This window comes from Tricharina praecox, assembly GCF_024521635.1.
Source record: "Tricharina praecox strain CBS 144465 chromosome Unknown BZA05scaffold_31, whole genome shotgun sequence".
Lineage (NCBI taxonomy): Eukaryota > Fungi > Ascomycota > Pezizomycetes > Pezizales > Pyronemataceae > Tricharina > Tricharina praecox.
The window spans coordinates 354,159-367,300 of record NW_026250433.1 but is presented as its reverse complement, the minus strand read 5'-3'; the positions used below and the strand labels follow the sequence as shown (position 1 = coordinate 367,300).

At 57.9% G+C, this 13,142-nt stretch overlaps 5 protein-coding genes across 5 annotated transcripts; 4 read left to right on the top strand and 1 right to left on the bottom strand.

Moving 5' to 3' along the window:
• The first annotated feature begins 243 nt into the window (after positions 1-243).
• BZA05DRAFT_358986 (chromatin assembly factor 1 subunit A-domain-containing protein) lies at positions 244-2,788 on the top strand. Its single transcript, XM_051481458.1, has 3 exons — positions 244-829; positions 910-1,921; positions 2,005-2,788. The coding sequence occupies exons 1-3, from the start codon at positions 527-529 to the stop codon at positions 2,406-2,408; spliced, it is 1,719 nt and encodes a 572-aa protein (XP_051335843.1). The 5' UTR covers positions 244-526; the 3' UTR covers positions 2,409-2,788.
• Positions 2,789-4,683: 1,895 nt separating this feature from the next.
• Positions 4,684-6,408, top strand: BZA05DRAFT_448547 (uncharacterized protein; the record flags this gene model as incomplete). The annotated part of the gene is made up of 1 exon (XM_051487260.1): positions 4,684-6,408. The coding sequence occupies one exon, from the start codon at positions 4,684-4,686 to the stop codon at positions 6,406-6,408; it is 1,725 nt and encodes a 574-aa protein (XP_051335842.1).
• Positions 6,409-6,631: 223 nt separating this feature from the next.
• BZA05DRAFT_177887 (regulator of volume decrease after cellular swelling-domain-containing protein) lies at positions 6,632-7,847 on the bottom strand. Its single transcript, XM_051479277.1, has 2 exons — positions 7,368-7,847; positions 6,632-7,302 (listed from the first exon to the last, which is right to left on the bottom strand). The coding sequence occupies exons 1-2, from the start codon at positions 7,604-7,606 to the stop codon at positions 6,732-6,734; spliced, it is 810 nt and encodes a 269-aa protein (XP_051335841.1). The 5' UTR covers positions 7,607-7,847; the 3' UTR covers positions 6,632-6,731.
• Positions 7,848-8,128: 281 nt separating this feature from the next.
• BZA05DRAFT_343174 (uncharacterized protein) lies at positions 8,129-9,764 on the top strand (the record flags this gene model as incomplete). The annotated part of the gene is made up of 2 exons (XM_051481071.1): positions 8,129-8,289; positions 8,372-9,764. 2 exons carry the CDS (start codon positions 8,129-8,131, stop codon positions 9,762-9,764), a joined length of 1,554 nt encoding a protein of 517 aa, XP_051335840.1.
• A 1,029-nt stretch (positions 9,765-10,793) lies between these two features.
• BZA05DRAFT_177812 (SPX domain-containing protein) lies at positions 10,794-13,136 on the top strand. The gene is made up of 4 exons (XM_051479276.1): positions 10,794-10,892; positions 10,969-11,023; positions 11,093-12,902; positions 12,955-13,136. Exons 1-3 carry the CDS (start codon positions 10,879-10,881, stop codon positions 12,863-12,865), a joined length of 1,842 nt encoding a protein of 613 aa, XP_051335839.1. The 5' UTR covers positions 10,794-10,878; the 3' UTR covers positions 12,866-12,902; positions 12,955-13,136.
• The last annotated feature ends 6 nt before the right edge of the window (positions 13,137-13,142 follow it).

The following is a 13,142-nucleotide window of genomic DNA, read 5'->3' as shown; positions in this document are numbered from 1 at the left end:
ATCTCCCCTCCATATCCCACATCTCCCATGAGTTTCGACCCACCCCTCGAGTGCACATGTATGACTCCCCACTCCCCACTTCCCATAGTTACCACGCACCCGCCAACCGGTCCAACCGTACAAAACACGCCAGAGGTCTTGGCAGTAACAGCCGTATGTAGAGTAGCAGCAGCCGTAGCAGCAGCCGTAGCAGCAGCAGCGGCGGCAGCAGCAGTGGCACTTGTCACGTCGCGCACACGAAACTTTATGTCTTTCGCGCCTTCTGCCCGATCTACCTACTCTAGAATAGAGTGAACACCCTGCACCACCACGACCACCACGACCACCACTAGGTACCACCGCCACTGCCATTACCACGGCCATTACTACGGCCATTACCATTACCACGACCACCGCGACTACCACCGCGACTACCACTACGACGGCCACCACCACCATCACCTTCATCGGCTACGCGCAACCCAGCAATCCCACGCGAAGGACGAAGACGCGAAGAATTTGAAGGAATTGACAAGAACGGAGAGAGATGGAACCCGCCATGGCACTGTCACAGCCCTCCGCAGCCAAACCCGCCAAAGGCGACGTCTCGACCCAGCTCGACACGCTAGCCCTCGCCTCGTCACCTCCTCCCCCAGAAAGCCGTAAGAGACCCGCCGGGGATGACGGGGACCAGTCGGGGACAGGGCCTGCTCCGCCGCCCACGGTGAAGAAACCGAAGATCACGGAGGAGGAGCGGAAGGCGAAGGAGAAGGAGAAGGAGGATAAGCGGAGGGAGCGGGAGGTGAGGGAGCGGGAGAAGGAGGAAAGGAAGCGGGAGAGGGAGGCGCAGGTACGTTTTCTCTTTTTCTGTTAAGGAGGGTGAGGGGCGAGGAGGGTGGGAGAGGGCGGAGGCTAATTTCAAGAGGGTAGAAAGCGGAGAGGGATGAGAAGAAGCGGATCCGGGACGAGGAGAAGCAGAAGAAGGACGAGGAGAAGCGGAAGAAGGAGCGCAGCCAGCCCACACTGAGCATGTTCTTCCGGACGCCGAAGAAAGATCCGTCAGCGTCGGCGCCGGCGAGTGGTGCGAGTGCGGGTGTTGCGACGGTCGAGCCGGCAGCGGAAAAGAAACTGCCCTCGTCGGCGTCCGGTGATTACCTGAGAGCCTTTGGACCTTTCTTTGTCAAGACGAATATGATCGTGGCCCCACAGAGCCCCTTTCTAAGGGATGAGCAGGCGAAGGTGGCGATCAGTAGGGCTATCGATGAGGCGTTGGGGTTGCCGAGGGACGGAGCGGCGGATGAGATGGAGGTGGATGATGGGGAGGAAGTCCCCCCGGTGCGCAGGGTCACGGCGGAGGAGATCGCTGAGCTGCTACACATCCACCCGCTCAAGGCGCGGGCACGACGAGGGAAACCGATGGCCTTCACCACTCGAGACATCCTGGCACGAATCGAGAACCCTGACGACCCCTGCCTACCTCCATTGACGACGACGACGGGCCGAGCCACGAACGAAACCTACGACTCCGCCTTCTACCTCAAGCTACTGAACGAGCTACCACACAAATTCCTCAGATTCGCCGAGGACGTACGGCCGCCGTACAACGGTACTTACACCAAGACCCCCGAAACCAGTGGCCTCCGCTCCGGCAGGAAACCGTTCGATAGAGCTCTTCCGGGCGTAAACTACGATTACGATTCCGAAGCGGAGTGGGTGGCGGATGACGAGGACGGAGAGGATCTCCTTAGTGAGGACGAGGAGGACAAAGACTCTGATGGCGGTGATTCATTGGACGGCTTCCTGGACGACGAGGAAGACACGGGGCTGAAGCGGGCTCGGATGGCGGTGCTCATCGCGACGAATTCGGGAATGTGCTGGGAGGATGCGGCGGGCAGGGCAGCTCGTCCGGATCTGGAGGAGATGAGAATTCGGTTTTTGATGGGTTAGTTGACGACACTCCCCCCCCCCCCACCCCTGGAATTGTGCTCCGTACGAGAGAGAGAAATGCTGATGTGATCGGTTTAGACGGCATATCTGCTCCCATCGACCCGTTTTCCACAAAGTATTGGGAGCCCCAAGCCTCGGCAGAGAGCAAACGCACCTCGGCCTCAACCGCCATGGAGCCTCCACGCAAACCCCTCACAGCCCTGAACCGCACCCTCCCAGCTGTGGCTGCGGCAGCGGCGGCAGCAGCGGCGGCAGCAGCAGCGACCACAGCTTCCGGTGCTCCAAAGAAACTGGTACCCCCAGAGCACATGGAAGAGTTCAAGCGCGCCATCGACGGCAGCGACATGACAAAAGCCGGCCTGATCGAGGTATTGAAAAAGGCCTTCCCAAAGATCGGCAAAGACAACATCAAGAACACGCTCGACCTGGTTGCGGAGCGGGTAGGAGAGAAGAGGGACGATAAAAGGTGGGTGCTCAAGTAACCCGAGTACACACTTAGGTAGACAACATGGTGTTTATGTGTGCGTGGTTTGTTGCATGGAGCGTGTGCTGCGGATTTCTATCTATCGGAGATGGGTAGACGCCTTCTTGTCTTTTTTTTTGTGTTTTCGTGAGATTTAACTTGACGGAACGGAACCTTTTCTTCTCCTTGCTTGGTTCTTATGTATGAGGGCGTTTTGAAATTGTTCTATACTACGATAGATTAGGTAGATATGTTGCGGCGCGGCGGTTTTTATCACGCTGCTCCACTGCTCCACTGCTACCTACCTAGGTGCCTACCTGTTTGCACGCGGCGTTGGATATCTCCTGGCAGTTGGTTACATGTCATACGCGCCAAAAGAATCGAATCGAATCATCAGGGCGTGCTGTCTGTCTGTCGAGCGGCCATAAAAACATTGTCCTGTCCTGTCCATCCATCCACCCCCACTACGACAGAGTGATCCGTGATGCAGCGCACTTGCATTCCTCAAATTGAGTCGTGAAGAGAGACAGCAAGGGGACACCATAATAACCACCAATAACCACCAATAACCACCAAAATATGATTAGGCATGTATGCATGAGTTATGGAGACTGGAGAGGTGGTTGGATGTGAGGGGATGTGAGGGGGAGGGGCACGGTGTTGTACAACCATGGAGGAGGATGTCACACGCAGCGGTATGGAGTAGTTAGTTGCACTTTCACTTTCACTTTTGCTCGGCTCTTTCTCGCTGGTTGAATTGACTTGACTGTACTTGACGGAAAATTGTCCGGTGGAATGTACTCGGAAGGTGAGGTAGTACCCATGGCTCCACTCGGTATTATGCGGAGTCCGGACGGGGGCGTTACAATGTTCGTTTAGCTGCGGCGGCGATGGTGGCGGAGGCTGCGGCGGCGATGCGGCGATGTGGCGGCGGTGGTGGTGGGGGAGAGTGGATGGGGAGGGGAACCATCAGCTTCACCGTGGACTACGCATCACGGGATCTAATCCGAGCCAAAGCAAAGTAACCGTGGTGCAAGTGAGCAGCCACTGCTCATTTTATGCGTATACTGCCAGTTCATCTCCTCTACGAGCCTCGCCTCATCTCTCGCTAGTGCTGGCGTTCGTCGGTGGAGACCGAAGACTGAAGACACGTTGTTCCTCCGGATAGGGAGAATTGGGTTGTGTTCATGTGCTGCTGCGGGTATTTAGGCGTGTGTGTTGGGTGATGGTGGTGGGGCGAGGGTGGATCATAGTCATCACTCGGTGCTCGTTCTTTGCGTCGATCCATTCTTCGCGTCAATAGACAGACAAGACAAGCCAAAGTCAATGGCAGTGAGAGCAGTGACGGTAAAGGCTCAATTGCGGCTGTAAACTCCTATTCTACCTGTCTACCATTGAGATTTTTTATCCCCGACGTCTCGCAACTTTTTGCTCAATCCAGCACCCATTGACTTCTGCTCCACGCCGCACACCGGCGGGCTTGGAAAGCCTTCGCCTTCGCCCTTCCATCCATCCATCCAATTCCTTTCCTTTCCCCCCCTTTCCCCAGCCATATGCATCGCCAACTCCTGAGTCCTAAGACCCCCACGCATTCGGATAGCACCGGATTCGCCATGTGTCTGCATATCCGCAAATGGAATCCTGCCATTGCGGGCTTGTGGGGCTTGCATGGAGATGCATACGGTACCTGCATCTTGCAGCCTGCAGAGCCGGATTCAATTCCCCCACTGTGAAGATCGACGTATCATACTGTTTTTGTTCCTAAAGTGAATACCTACACAATTGCACCTCGTGGTGGGAGGTGGATGAGGTAAGGGGAGTCGTCGGATGGGCAGTGGGCACGACGAACTTCGAACGGACGGATCAGTCCACTGTGGCGTTTTTTGGGTGGACATGAGGAAGAGAAATGAGATGCGCAGGACTATTCCCAGAACGTTTGTTCGCTCGTTCGCTCGTGGCGGTGGGGAATGGGCATTGGAGGGGAGACTTGGGAGGAAGTACATCAGGCCCCCTATACTTCGGAAAGCTTTATGGTGCCCTCACCCCCCCCGCTCGTTTCTCATTCATCCCATCCTCCTTCGTTGCTTGCCTGTCTGTCTGCGTTTCGTTTGTTGCCTGTCTGTTTGTCTTTTGCAAAGAGGTGCTATACTTCTTGCCACTCGTTACTATTACTTTTCGCTCGCTCCGTCACTCGCTCTGTGGTGAGATCTCCATATCCTACCAGCTCCCATATACCAGAACTGATCACCAGTAGGTAAGCAGCCATTATACAAGGCTACGTTAGGTCCGTCTCAATGTCCACGTCTACGTCCACGTCCTCGCACTCCGGCTCAACCCTATCAGAACCCGACATCTACTGGGCAGCAACGCGAACCCGCACTTCCTCCACCGTTGTTGTACCCACAACACACCACAATGCCACTTCCACAGTAGCCTTCACCCCAGCCTTCACCCCAGCCTCGATCACCGGCGCACCCACGCCCACGGCCTCCACCGCCGCGAGCACCTCCGAAGTCCAACAGCGCCTTCCCAGCGCGGCGATCGCGGGTGTAGCGGTGGGCACATCGGTCATCGTCATCCTCCTCGCACTGCTAGCGGCGTTCCTATTTATCCGCCGGCGACGAAGGAAGCAGGTGCTGTACAACCGCAACCTGTTGCGGAGTAGCATTGCCGTATGCCTTCCTCTGGGGGATAGCGGCGGCGGGGGGAAGTATACTGCCGCGGCGACGAACACGGAAAAAGACCAGCCGCGCGATCTCAACCACTCCTTCCCCATGCCGCCGCGGGGCGTGCGGCCAACGCCCCGGCGGAGCAACAGCATGCCCGCGGTCGGCCGGTCCGGGACAGGTGGTATCGACCAACGCACCGCACCGCTGGCGCCCCTCGCGCCGCCTTCGCGGCCCGCGCCCCGTCTGGGCACGCCACAGGGTAGCGGGCGGCGCGGGAGCCACCTCCCACAGCTATATGTGTCAGCGTCGCCGTCGCTGCCGGGCGCGCGCTACCCGCCGCCGCAGTACCCGCCCCCGGAGACGCCCACCATCCCGTCGCGCGTGTGCAGTCTGCAGTCGCAGACGCGGCCCGCCGTGTCGGTGCGCAGGCCGAGCACGCGCAGCTCGAAGAGTCACACCCTGGTGCGCTCGCAGTCCCGCTCGTCGGTCGCGAGCAGCGCCGGCGTCGTCGTCGGCCCCATGGTCACATTTGTCCCTGGTGCTGGGAGGCACTCGCTGCCCGACGGGATTGTCCCGGCGATGACGTTGACGCCGCGGACGAGCGCGAGCAGCCTCATTGCCCACCATGGGAAGGTCATTGTCGGTGCGGCGAGTAGTGTCGAGCCGCTGGCGTCGGCGCCGTCGTTTCAGGATATTAAGGAGGAGGAGACGCCGGTGTATACGCGGCAGTCGGCGGCGAGGAATTCCGATGGTGGAGTGAAGTTGCCGAAGACGTACTCGCCGTATCCGGCACCGGCGGCAGTTCAGTCGCGGGATGGGCTCGCCAACACGCCGCTGCCACTCGAGTACAACAAGGCGCGGCCTAGAGATAATGGCTCTCGCAGCAGCTCACCGCTACTGACCGACCGCAACAAAGCGCGAGCCAGCGATGTCCGCAGCATTCCATCACCGCTGCTCGAGAACAACAACAAAAGGAGCCGATCACTCGGTGCATGGACTAATCTACCACTGCCACCACCGCCGCCACCGCAGAACGACGACCAAGGAGACCGGCCAGTGCTGGAGCGGCTCTCGTGGGACGACGATCCCATGCCGCTGGGTCTTCAGATCCGACGGGAGAGCTCCGCGTCCGTCCAGCCGGTGCCGGCTAGCAAACTGCCGGTCCGCAGTGTGGCGAGCTATGGTTCGCTGCATGAGCAGGCTTCGCAGACGTTTCATACAATCTCCTCGAGAGCCGGGTCTAGTGCTGCGTTGATCGAGGATGCGGCAAAGGAGGAGGCGACGCCTGACAATAGTGGAGCCAAGATATCTCGTACATTGCCGGGAAGCTGGTGGCGCGGTACGTTGTAGGGGAAATGTAATGGACCGCTTCTCTTCATTCTGTTCGATGGGGGCTGCGGGGAGAACTGGGTTTCTTGTGGATGTTGCAGGTTGCCATATCGATTCCGCGCGCTTGATAGCTTGATACATCATGCAGTCCCCTTTCGTGTAATCATACTCTTGTAATAAGAAGCCCTTTAATTTCTGCGGATGATTTCAAAACTTTTGCCCCTACCTACATATCAGAACTTCCTACCAAGTAATATACATTATGCTCCTAGTCGAACATTATTGCGTTTCTCCCCTCGCAGATTTGAAGGCTCAGTTCCGAATCCAACTCGTGCACGCCTGCCTTATTCGGTCCGCCGCCACTTCGCCTCATCCACGGCTTTCGCATCGTCCGTGACGGCATCATCGACATCCTCGCCCTCCTCCCTCCGCCGTATACTCCCCGCGCCGGGGCCAAGAATGGTAGTCAACTCATCAGCATCCTCGAACCTGAACTGGTCGACATTCTCCGCGGTGATCCAGCCTCCCTCTCCAGGGAATCCCTCCAGCCTGGGCTCATCGCCGTCACCCTCACCCTCGAAGATGATGCGGTCCTCGTCGTCGCCGTCGTCGGAGGTCGACGCCGCCGAGTGCAGGCTCGTGCACACACTCAGCTCCTTGAAGATCGTGTCCGCAATGTCCTTCTGTGAGATGTCGCCGTCGCCGTTGCCGGACGCCCGCGGGATCAGCGTCAGCTCGAGCAGCTCGTCGTCGTCGTGCTCGTCGCTGTTGGACGTGTGCGAGATGTCCGGCGTCAGAGAGATCTGCATGTACAGTCCGGTGTCGGAGTGAACGCGCTGGATCGCGTGCAGCGTGAGCGAGAGGTAGGGGATCACTGCGCCGACGGAGAGGGGCTTGTTGAAGAGGATTAGGTTCCTGGAGAGTAGAGAGGTCGCGTTAGCTCGGTGGGTGGAATTGAGGAGGAGGAGGAGGATGCGTACTCGTTGGTCACCCAGAGGTCAATCCCCTCCACGGAAAGCTCGCCAACATCGTCGCCAGCGGTTTTCGCACCGAATATCGGGATCAGCGAGGCCTGGTCGTTGGATACGAGGACCTTGCAGTCGGCTTGGAGATGGTGGAGAACGGGCGTCGAGAACGAAGCTGGAGTCTCGGACTGGAAGGTCGACAGCGCGGTGTACGACTCCACGTCTGGAGACGTCCTGATGATTGTGAGATGCATTTTGTGAGGTGATGGTGGGGGTTTTGGTTGATGAAGCTCTGATACCGGTGTGTAGCGGGGTGGTTTGCTATGCCTGCACCCGTCTGGTTCGGCTGGAGCTTCCTCACCACCACTCCGCGCAGAGCCGCATAACTACCTCCCGGCGTTGGCCATTGCATCACTCGGCATGTTCCGATCCACAGCCCCTGGCCATTCTACCTTAATTGGATCCGTGTCCCAAACGACGAATAAATTGGCCAGCTGCACGGCGTGGCCTTCTCCTTACCGGCCAGCCACACAACCCCGTCCTGCCGCAAATCCGAACGGATATCCAGAATCCCGCTGCAGACGGACACAACGGCACAGTCGATGGATGGGCGTTTCGACTTCATGGACATAAAACTCGCTTGCATTCCCCCAACCACCTCCTCCACCACCACCCATATATCCTCTCTTGCCCACGGTTTAGTGCCATACTCGATATCATACCTCGTCGAGGCTGGTCTATGTCGGGAAGGAATCGTATTTCCCCTGCATCAGACAATGCCCGCTTTTGCCTCTGCGATTCCCGTCTCCGGTGAGCCCGACGTCGGCCCGGACGCCTCGGGCCAGTCTGCGTGGTCGGTGCACCTCGTTCTGGGGTGCGTCGCGCTCGGCTGGTACATTTTTAACTGGGTGGTCTGTGCTATTGGATATTCTCGGATGTAGGTTCTCCCGGAAGCAACCCTTCGATCGAAGCCTAGATGTTGTGTTGGCATTGTGGACTAACAATTCCGGGTTCCGCAGATTCCGAACCTACAACAAGCCCCCACCTCCGTCACCACCGGTGTCAGAAAACGATGTCCCCTTCGTAACGATCCTCCGCCCGATCAAAGGCTACGACCCGAACCTCGACCTGTGCCTCGCGTCGACATGTCTCCAGGACTACCCGCAGTCCAGGTTCGAACTCGTCTTCTGCGTCGCGACGCCGCAGGACACCGCGATTCCAGTGATCAACCACGTCCTCGAGCAGCACCCCAACGTCAACGCGCGGCTTCAGATCGGCGAGGAGGACGTGGGTCCGAACCCGAAGATTAGGAATCTCAACAAGGCGTACCGTGAGGCGACGGGGGATATCGTGTGGATCCTTGACTGCAACATCTGGGTTAACCCCGGTACGTTGAGACGGAGTGTGGAATTGCTCGAGGGAACGAGGAGTCAGACGGGTTACAAGCTGGTGCATCATCTGCCGATTGCTGTAGATGTTTCCGATGTCCGCTCGTATACGCCCGATCACTCGCCGAGGACACCGTCAACCGAGGAGTCGTCCAGCTCGTTGCTGCGAAGGAGCTCGGTCACGCCGGGGGCGGAAAAGAACTGGTTATCGGGTGTGCTGGCCTATGGCGGTGGCAGACTCGAGGAGAACTTCCTGTCGAGCTCGCACGCGAAGTTCTACTGCGCCATCAATACACTCTCCGTCGCATCCTGCGTGGTGGGGAAATCGGAGATGTTCCGGCGCAGCCATCTCGCCGAGGTCACCCGCGACGGAGGCGACAAGGACGGGTTGATGTACTTCTCCGACTACATCTGCGAGGACCACCTGATATCCGAGAAGCTCTTCCTGACCCCTCTGGACGAGGAAGTCTCGGGCAAGCGGAAATGGCGCCGCCACGGGATGGGCACCGATCTGGTCTTCCAGCCGCTCGAGGACATGCCCGTGCGCGATTACCTTGCGCGACGGATGCGCTGGATTAGAGTCAGGAAATATGCAAACCTCCCTGCAACGTTCGTCGAGAGTCTCACGGAGTCCGTCACCTGCTCGCTCATCGGGGGTTACGCAGTAACCTCCATCCCCTCCTTGGCGAGCCGTGTGGGCTCCTCGTGGATGAGCTTCTGGGGCTTCTGGATCATGAGCATGGCAGCGTGGGGGCTCATGGACCGTGTGCTGTTCAACTTCCTGCACGCCCACAAGTCGGTGCCGGTCGACGACCACACGCCAGATTTCATCGCGCGGCATAAGGGAAGGAGTGCGATGGAGTGGCTGCTCCAGTGGATCGGACGAGAGGCTTTCGCCTTCCCCGTCTGGCTGAGTGCGCTGTGGCCCGGCCCGATCAGTTGGAGAGGAGGGCTCTATCGCATCAGGTGGAAGGATATGAAAGTCGAGGAGTTGGGGATGGATGGTAAGCGGCGCCGGGATTAGTCGAATGCGGGCACAGCCGCCGTCGACCGTTGTATGTATGTATGGTCGTCACGAACTGACGGGACCGGACCGGAACACGAGGCATATGACATTTGGGTTTGGATTTGGATTTGGGTGTATTACTGTAGACTTTGGCGTGGGAGCGGAAATGGTTGGGGTGTTTGCATTCGTTTGTTTATATGCGCTTTTTATCATTATCGATTATTTAGTTGGATGGAGGAGGAGAAGAAACGGATGTCGGCGGGCTAGTGCTGATGGCGACGAATGGACGAGGATTCCTGATCTCGAGGAGCTGAAGATTTGTGCCCTGACTCGGAGCATCACTGTTATTGGGTCACCCTTCCGCATATGCTTCTCGCTGGATATCGAATCGTGCGTGTGTATTGCCATGATGATAGCTCGCATGCAATTAATGATACACCGAAAGAAATGGACATCGCACCTATCGTTGCGCGTAGAGCCCTTCGGCAAGGTACTCCGCGGGCGCAGGCGAGGCGAGTGGCGGGTGCCCGTTCGTTACTGGCTCCGCAATCGAGCTCAAGTGCCCACTGCCCAAGTGCCATGTACCGCACTCTATCCAGATTCCAGCGGCATTAATCACGATTCAAAATCAAGCATCTTGCCGCCACCACAGCCAGTCATCTGACGATGTCGAAAGCCCATCCCTCCCGGCCCCCTTTCCACCCCTGTTGTGGTGTGGTGGATGACATCCAGTCCGCGCCTCCCTCGGATGTGCGAGCACACGAGCATCTACTGTATTCGAACAATTCTCGCTGACGCCGTGAGGCAAGCACACTCTCAATGTACCGATCTGCCGCAGGGGTTCCACTTCCGTCGAATATCACCCACGAGGCCCAGAATTGGAGCAAGCTGCCCCATGAACCTCCGCTTCTTCCCCTCCCATCCCGTCCCACCCACCGCCGCGCGCCGCCATTGTTGCTGATAAAGGGGTTTTGTTCTCGGCGGAGCAGACGAAGAACAAGATCGATCTTCGTGTTTCGACCCGGCCGAACGCGTTTTCTTGGACGCTATCTGTCTGTCTGTCGCCGCCGCCGCCACCACCGCTCACTCTCCCACCGCCACATCTTGCCCGCCTACTAGTTAGTAGTCCGCGATGAAGTTCGCCAAGTCAGTTCGCCTAGATTGCTTCCCCTGCCTGCAGCGACCATCCTGATGACTGACTCGGTGCTGTGTGATACGATAGGACCCTCGAAGACCTTATGGTCCCGGAGTGGCGGACGCAGTACGTCGAATACAAGGTTCGTCGCACTTTGCTAAGCTCCCGTACCGCTCGATGTATGTACCACCTCTGACGACATGCCGAACAGGTTGGGAAAAAACGCATCAAAGCGACAACAAACAACCTCCGGAATGCAACACCATCACCAGCGCTCACCTCACTGCGGCGCACCGCATCGCGCGTCAGTGGCACCGGCGGCGTCGGCGGCGGCGGCGAACCAAAATCGGGCGGAACCACACCGATCGGGCGTGTGCGAGGCCTCTCGATCCTGCGCAGATCGACAAGTTTGATGTCGCGCTCGCCGAATTTGGAGCGGACGCCACGAAGCCCCGGCGCCGAAGCCGAACCTGAGGTTCCCCCTCCAGTGACGTTCCAGGAGCGATCACCACTACAGCCGACGCCCGTGCAACGCCCGCAAACTGCCGCCAGCTCCATCGCCGCCCCTGCTAGGAGACCGTCGGTAAACTATGGGTCCTCCGGGTTCTCTCCTAGCTTTTCGCTACCCAAGGTTGCGGATGAGAACCATATGCGCCCGCCGAAACCACCGTCGCTGCAGCTGCCCGATCCCATTCAGCCGTTTGGTCCCCCCGGCACTTATGATGGCGAGGGAATTTCCCGCGGTCCGTCTGCGATACTAGTCAAGAGTGCGCCGGTTACGGGGCCGAGTGTGGAGGCGGGTCGGCCGGTGCTTGCGAGGTCCGAGTCGAAGGGGTCTATGATGGCGGCGAATCCGCCGTTGCTGAAGCGCATCTTCACGTTGGGGAGGACGCCGGTGGTGCCGCCGTGTAGCGATGAGCCCACGATCGAGGAGGTGCAAGCGACTGCTGAGAAGGAATTTCTGAGCTGGCTCCTCGGACAACTTAAGAAGTGTGAGGATTTCTACATCAAGCGAGAAATGGAATCGTCGCAGCGCTTCGACGACATGCGCGAGCAGCTGGATACGATGCGAGAGCGCTGGTTCAAGGCGAAGCATAACATCCCATTCGAGGAGGACGACGTTGAGGACGTGGGCGATGATGAGGCCACCTCCGGACTCGAGGCTTATGACTCCGCTTCGGTGGATACCACCATTGGCCCGAAGAAGAGGGTGGGATGGAAGACATTCGCCGAAGCTATGAATGGCCTCACTCGACCGCATCCAACCATCGCGCAGGTCAATACGGCGGTCATGCATCATGGCCACGAGGGGACAAGGGATTACGTCCGTCACCTGCCCGTGCCGACTCGCAAACCGCTCAACAATCCCGCCCACAGAGTCGCGAAGCGCAAGCTCAAGCGGGCGTACATCGAGTATTACCACGGACTCGAGATGTTGAAGTCTTACGTCACGGTCAACCGAGAGTGTTTCCGCAAGATCACCAAGAAGTTCGACAAAGCCAGCGGATTGAGGACGTCGCATCGGTTCATGACGGCATACGTCGACAAGAGTAAATTTGGAGGCGCCGATAACGACCTGGACGATATGCTCAATGACACCGAGGTGTTGTTTGCGCGGTTCTTCGAGAGGGGTAATAGGAAGGAAGCGTCGGCGAGGTTAAGATCGAGGGAGAGTAAGACGGTGTACTATAGAGCCGTGTGGATGACGGGATTTTACCTTGGATGTGCGTTGGTTATTGGTGTATATGGGCTGTATAATGCGATGATCCTGCTTTACGATAAGAATCAGCCGGAGCGAGCTTTGCGGACGAGCTATCTCTTACAAGTATGTTTTCGTTCGCGCGTTACCGGTTGGGTCAAAGCTGACGGTGTGGCAGATATGGGGTGGTGTTGTTTTGCTACTCGGCCAGACGTTACTGTTCGCCATCAATCTACGAGTTTGGACTCGCAACAAGATCAACTACGCCTTCATCTTCGAGTTTGACTCCCGACATCAGCTGAACTATAGACAGTTTCTGGAGGTTTGTTCTATGGGTGTAAATTGTTTGGGCTGATGCTAATTATTCGATGTAGTTCCCCGCTTTACTGAGTGCCATCTTCTCTGTATGCTTCTGGTTCAGCTGCCACGATTTCTGGAATGGCCGCATGGACATGATCTACTGGCCAGCGATTTTCGCTTGCATCGCTGGTGCCCTCCTGTTCAATCCTTTCCAAGTGTGCTATTATCACTCGAGGCTGTGGTTCTTGGGCGTGCTTTGGCG

Coding starts and splice junctions, on each gene's coding strand:
- BZA05DRAFT_358986 (XM_051481458.1), top strand. CDS start 527: ATGGAACCCGCCATGGCACTGTCACAGCCCTCCGCAGCCAAACCCGCC. Junction 830..909: donor AGCGGGAGAGGGAGGCGCAG/GTACGTTTTCTC, acceptor TCAAGAGGGTAG/AAAGCGGAGAGGGATGAGAA. Junction 1,922..2,004: donor GAGAATTCGGTTTTTGATGG/GTTAGTTGACGA, acceptor TGATCGGTTTAG/ACGGCATATCTGCTCCCATC.
- BZA05DRAFT_177887 (XM_051479277.1), bottom strand. CDS start 7,606: ATGCATCTCACAATCATCAGGACGTCTCCAGACGTGGAGTCGTACACC. Junction 7,303..7,367: donor GACCTCTGGGTGACCAACGA/GTACGCATCCTC, acceptor TCTACTCTCCAG/GAACCTAATCCTCTTCAACA.
- BZA05DRAFT_177812 (XM_051479276.1), top strand. Junction 11,024..11,092: donor CGCAGTACGTCGAATACAAG/GTTCGTCGCACT, acceptor CATGCCGAACAG/GTTGGGAAAAAACGCATCAA.